Source organism: Limulus polyphemus, unplaced genomic scaffold (genome assembly GCF_000517525.1).
Source record: "Limulus polyphemus unplaced genomic scaffold, Limulus_polyphemus-2.1.2 Scaffold1385, whole genome shotgun sequence".
Classification (NCBI taxonomy): Eukaryota; Metazoa; Arthropoda; class Merostomata; order Xiphosura; family Limulidae; genus Limulus; species Limulus polyphemus.
The window spans coordinates 222,079-228,598 of NW_013666995.1; the positions used below are offsets into that span (position 1 = coordinate 222,079).

Consider the following 6,520-nt stretch of genomic DNA (forward strand, 5'->3'; position numbering starts at 1 on the left):
TAGATTAAAATTAGGGATGCACGGGTAGTAAAATTTATCCAGGACTGGGTTCTCCCCCCCCAAAAAAAACATACACAAAAATTAGAAACAAACAAAATTTATGTTTATTACATTTATCTAAATAATCACCAATAGAACATTCCAGTTTTACTTTCAACTTTACCTAACAAAAATGTGCACACCAGGTTGCAGAATGCCCGTATTTTGGAATTTGTTTAAATTGTACTTTAGGAACAGTAGCATTTCGGCATTTTTGGGTAAAAGCCTTGACCATTCATCTGTGATAATGTTGTCAATGGCACTAAAAGCCTGTTCGCTATCTACACTGGTCAGAGGTGCAGAGAGATGTCTTGCTATCCTGGCCATTGTGGGAAATCGAGCTTCATTTGACTACCAAAAGTGAGGCCAGAGAAAGTAAATACAGAAACAGTCATGTTGACACATTTTAGAATCATTATTCCAATTAACGCCTAGCCCCAACTTCTCAAACCCTAACCCCTATTGTCTCAAAAACTCCCACCTTCCACAGAAATCCACTTCTCAAGTCATGTTTGTTATCAACCTCTATTGTTTTCTGAATCCTCAACTTTCAGCGGGCAGTCAGTCTTTGTTGCTCCGAACATGTTTTGTAAAATAAACTAATTATTGACTAACTTTCAGTACCACGCAAGTTGCCACAAAGATTAGGGCTTAGATGCCATTTTAAATTACCCTGATTCGGCTGTTTTTAACCTTGACACTTGGCTGAAGCAGAGTATTACCGAGTAGACCAATAACTGGCTGGGTACCGGTGCACCCCTAACTAATATATATCTTAGTTATTAAGCATGATAACTTAATTTGGAAGTCAATGGTGTTGATATACTAATTATGATTTTTTAGCTATTCAAATGTATATATAAAACCTGAAAAAATTATTTCATTTCATATCCTCCATGTGCAAAATTTTAAAAGGATAAGCAACCTACGTCAAACTGCAACCAAGTACAAAGGTTGTAACTAGAAGAGAATGTTTGCATTACTTTATGTTTAAGAACTTATTTCAAAATAGCAATAATCTATATACATATATAATGTATAATAATTGAAACTTGACTATTTTACAAAATACTAGTCTACTAAAACACAGCCTAGACAAGTTACTTTGCACAGACCAAAGGTCAGTTTTATGTTATTTGATACGGTAACATGAATGCACGTGAGCTGTGTCATTGTAACTTCTGTATTGTTAGCCAGGCACAGCTGAAAGGTCAATATAATAAAAATAATAAATTTATATAAATGCATAATGGTATGAGATTTAGTCTAAACATTTATGTTTTTTGGTTATAATCTATGCTCATTCTAGAATGAAAAAGGCATAACTTATATCTATTTCCTAATTTTTTATGGTGGTTACGAGATTGGTCAAATTGACCAGACCTGTACAGAGATTAATTACTGAAAATAACAGATAAAATATAAAGTTTTTTCTTAAGGTTTAATAACTGACTGGATATTATAAAGATTTTGCATGTGAAATTTCAAGTTTCTGATGCATAAAAGTATTTTTTATCTTAAAAAGAATATTACTTTACATGATAGATAGGCAACATGCAAAAAGATAAGACATGAGAAAAACATTGCTTTATAAACCTTAAGACTTGATAAACAAATTTGCATATGAAACCATTGTAATGTTTACTGATAAACTGCCAAATTTCACCTACACTAATTTGAAAGTTGTAGCATGAAAACTATAAACACAAAAGGGACCGACCTCGTGCTGAAAGAGTTAAATGCCATAGCTAATGATAAGCAATGACACAGTAAAGTAAATAGTGGTGTAAGAAGTAATTTATGGTATGTTCAAGAAAAATAATTGCCTTTCATCTAGTCAGCAGTTTGACAACAAATTTTGGAGGCAGGTGCCATAATTCAATTGCCCCCCCTCTTGTCAAAGTTTAAAATTAGTGACTGAAGATAGTTTTAGTAGTTTTGTCATAACAAAGACATGGCAAACAAGTCTGGTTGAAACATTGATTAATTACATAGTTGGAGTAACTGAAACTAGTATTAATTGGAAAACCTAATTGATAATTTAATTTTGTGACATCTGATATAACTGGAATTCCATTAATTGGCTGAACAATTAAAAATGGTAATCTGAAACACTAATTTTAATTTATGAAACACTGATCATTGTAATAGCTATTCAAAGGAAACTTATTATATAAATTAAATCAAGTTTTAAATGGTGAGGTTTAGCTTATGTGTGAAGTTTAGAAGACAAAGAATAAATCAAAGATTTAAAAGCTTTTAGTTTTTCACATGCACTTTTCATTCTTGAGACTGTTTTCATATTACATTTGTTTGAAATTATGCCAATTTTCTATGACAAAACATCACACAGGCATGATTAGCTTTAAAAAGCATGGTAGTGATGGCAAATTATAGTGACTGAAATTGTCATTTATTGGTATTATAAAATGTTCTACACAGTAAAGAAAAATGTGTAATGTGTCAGCTACACAAGATCTGGTTATGCTCAGTGCCAAAGCCTTTCCCTTCTATACTAGGAGTCATCAGGTTGGTTGGAATACAACATTTAATAGTCAGAATTAGTCACATTGCTAGAAGAATTAAATTTAACCAACCACTGAGTGCAATGATATAGACTGGCTTCGTGGAGTGCTGGATTAGAAGGGGTAAGAAGAAAGCTTCCACAGCAGCTGATAATCATGTGTTGAAACACGATCCTGCAGAATTGTTGACTGTCGTCCACAGCTCTCAAAGGAGCATGACAGAAAATTTAGGGGTCACCATTAACACATGTGCTATCCAGTGTCATTGGTTTCCCAGCAATATGGCCGAGAAAGAAACCCCTTCCTCCCCCAACAAAATGAAGAAGGTGAGGCTTAACAAGGCCAAAAAGCATGCTGACTGGATTGAAGTAATGTGGATTCAGACAAAGCAAAATTCAACATGCACAGGTCTGATGGGAAGAACTTTGTACATCATTGTGGAAAAGTTTCATCCAGCATGTTTGAAAGCAGCTGTGAAGCATTTATATGGTCAAGTGATATGGGGATGCATCTCTGGCCAGAATGTGTGACACAAGCATTTTGCGAAAGTACCTGTCAATGATGACAAGTACATCGAGATTTTAGTCTAGGTTAATGCCAACAAATTGGGATTATTTCAGTGGGGCTGAACTGTGTACATTCCAGAATGACTGCTCCATGCCACAGGACAAAAAAGGTTGATAATATTCATGCATTCTATGCAGATGTGAAATAGTGAAATAGAGTAAATTTCACTTTATGTGTATTGAAGACTTATTTCACTGTTTTAGATGAAAGGCTATCTTCAAAGGGACAGGGTAAAAATACTATGATGACCAGGCAACAACCCAGATCTCAATCCTATCAAAGATTGTTAAAAGGTAATAGGCAAAAGTGTAAAAAAAGAAACCAAGAAGCACCTTAGAACTGCAGCAAGTATTTGTAATGATTTTTCATAGTGTCAATTTTTAAATTGCATGGCATAAACAAATTATAAAAAAACTAAATTAAATGATTTGAATATTTTAAGCTGGAACTAGATACCATTCATCAAGTTCTGAGGTTTCATTCAGTTAGGTTAAGTAATTCCTTTATCAAAAGCAGAAATACAAGGATGAGTAACAGCCCCCTAGTCACCTTATAATCTGATCAATTATTCCTTTCTCAGCTCCCCATTGATGCAATTTCCTTAACAATATTCTGTGTGATAGCTTATCAAAATCCTTTAAAAAATTTTCCATGATGCAACTAACAAAAAACACCCGTAGTAAAATATACAAAAATTAACAATGAAAAATTTCTCCTCGGTGAATCCATGTTAACTCGTGTTGTTTCACTAAATCATTCTTCAAAATTTTTTTTATAAATTATAAGAATAGAATCTTTTAAACTACAGAAGCCCAAATGGCATTTAATTTCCAGGGCAACTCTTCACAAAAATTAGGTATCAGTAGCAATTCTTCAGCCCTCACAACCTGTTTATTGCATGGCTGGAGCAAAACATTTTTTCAAAGAACTGAAAATTTCTAGGCATTCAAATCTTTAGCTCTGACCTTACCTAAACATTTGCTATCACCATCAGCAGTATACACGTGTACTAAAAATACAAATAAATTATGAAATAAAAAATTGCCGAATGAACCAAGTCTGGAAATAAATTTTTTCTGCAAAACCTTTTCTACTGGTTCCATTCTAATAAGAACTACCAGTAGATTTCCATACTCAGTAATAAACTTTTCCATTTATACAATTACACAAGTTATATCCCAAATTAATTTGATGCATTTTATAATCATTGAACTCAATAAATGTGCAAAACATCCCTATACTATAGTTTATGAATAATAATGATACATCATAATTAAGAATAGTAATAAGTACTATTAGTATTACTCTTTTTAAGTTCTAAGCAACGAATATTTAATTTCATCATATAATTTTGAAATAATTTTTATTGCAAACATCTACAAAAGTTTCAATTTATAAACTTTAAACTTACAAGTTGTGTAACAAGATGTAACTGGTGTTAAGTTAAGGAATAAGGGCTCATAATATTAATCATTTAATGTTCCCAAGACTAAGTAAAATGAGAGTAAATGTAGTAATATAACAATTACAAGCAAAATAATTGTTTTAACTTTTAAAGTTAATTTATTTTAGAATTCACCATCAAATATAAATGGATAATAAATACACCTAATGCAAATATCAAATCAAGCATATACTTAAATACTAATTATTGATTTACTTAAGCCTAAAAACGTAGCGTTAAAGTAACGGCACTAACATTAGGCTTAACAAATTTGCTAACAAGTAACAAAGCCAGTTCTTAAAATTCGAAATAAAACTGTAATAATACTCAACAGTCCGTTTTTTCTTTAGAAATGATAAATTAATTACCTCTGTGGCCTTTGCTCCTTTCTTTCTATTAGCCATTGTTGTCTGAAATGTTTGCCTGTTAGTTTTTACAACCATGACGCTAGAAGTAAAACTATCGATTTTCTTAAAATATATTTCAGTATGGCCACCAACTACTTCCAACACCACGTGCAGCTTAACGAGAAAGACCTCATCTACCGCGCCAACGAAGTACAGTGAATCGTCATTCCTGAAAACCCGAAATACTAATTTCATATATTTATATTAACGTTTTCAAAGAAATATCGACACAGACATTTATTTATTTACAATTATTCAAAAATTATATTTTATGAAAAAATATTTAGTGATAAGGAACTGTATTTTTCTAATAAATTTTCATCATTTATTTTCTTATAATCAATTAACTTTAATATACGATAATAAGTATAAAAAATATTAAGAATAAAAAAAAGCAGATACGTATAAATTACACTTGATAATATTTTTCGATGTATCGTATATTCAAAACTTATAAAAAAGATAATTTAACATTGTAAAATATACATTACCAGAAACTACCAATACAGGGTACAAACTTATTCTTAAAGTATAGAAAACATAAGCTAGTGAAGCATAACATTTAGCCTCAGTGTTTTCATACATAAATAAACTAAACGCTTAAGATGTTGTATTTTTATGTTTAAGTCAAGTTTTATAGTATTCTATAACAAAAACTATTTAGAAAAAAAAACTACACTCAACAAAGAAACGTACTTCTTTTGTGCAATATTCCCTATATTGTTGAGTCCTTGAGTGAGTAAGCGGTAAGTTTACGGACTTACAACGCTATAATTTGAGGTTTGATTTCCAGCTGTGGAGACAGCAGATAACCCAATGTGGCTTTACACTAAAACAACGACCCAATCTATATTGTTGAGTAATTTGAGTTAATATTGGCTGAAAATGAAATATAAGTTGCTCATATTATGATTACTTTATACTACTCAATGCGAACCACTAAATATTTTATACAGCCTTTGTTGAACACATTTAGATAGCGAGTTTTACTAAATAAAACGAATAGGTAAACTCAATAGTCCGGTTGTAAAAGGCGCTTGTTTTCTCGTTCTGTTGTTGAACAAGAGATCGGCTAGCGGTGAAAATGACATCTTTTGAAAATATGTGGAAAAACGTCGCCAAATGAAATCTCACAACATTTACTTTGCCAGGCTTGAAAGGGAGTCTTCTCTGTGAGACGGTAGAATGATAGTGTAAATTTATAGAGTATACCTTACTAGCAATGACTATTGGACCAGTTATTTATTATAGTTAGCCAAAAAAAAAAAAAAAGGAAAATGTTTTCAACACCTCGTTGCAGGGCCAAATCTTAATAGATGTTTTTGTAGACTAAAGATAGTGGTTCATTTTTTGCTATATGCCTGTTTCGCAGATTATTTTTTAATACTTTAAGTTTTTGATCACTAGAGGGAGATTTTACATGATGTAATGATAATGCGACGTCTCGAATCTTCGGGAGGTATTGTATACAAACAACAAAAAGATTCATTGAGCTAGAGAGAGAATTAATAAAGGACTGTAAGAACTTAAGAGTGAAA

The 6,520-nt window shown here is 31.7% G+C and overlaps 1 protein-coding gene across 3 annotated transcripts in view; it reads right to left on the reverse strand.

Annotated features, from left to right (window-relative positions):
- The window catches only part of LOC106463363 (nucleolin-like), a 28,736-nt gene extending 23,578 nt beyond the window's left edge, over positions 1-5,158 (reverse strand). For all 3 annotated transcript variants that reach the window (XM_022390844.1, XM_022390843.1, XM_013923385.2), the window contains exon 1: positions 4,944-5,158. In XM_022390844.1, the coding sequence (XP_022246552.1) occupies positions 4,944-5,018 (75 nt within the window). In that variant the 5' untranslated portion in view covers positions 5,019-5,158. The remainder of the gene's footprint in view (positions 1-4,943) is intronic.
- Between the last annotated feature and the right edge of the window lie 1,362 nt (positions 5,159-6,520).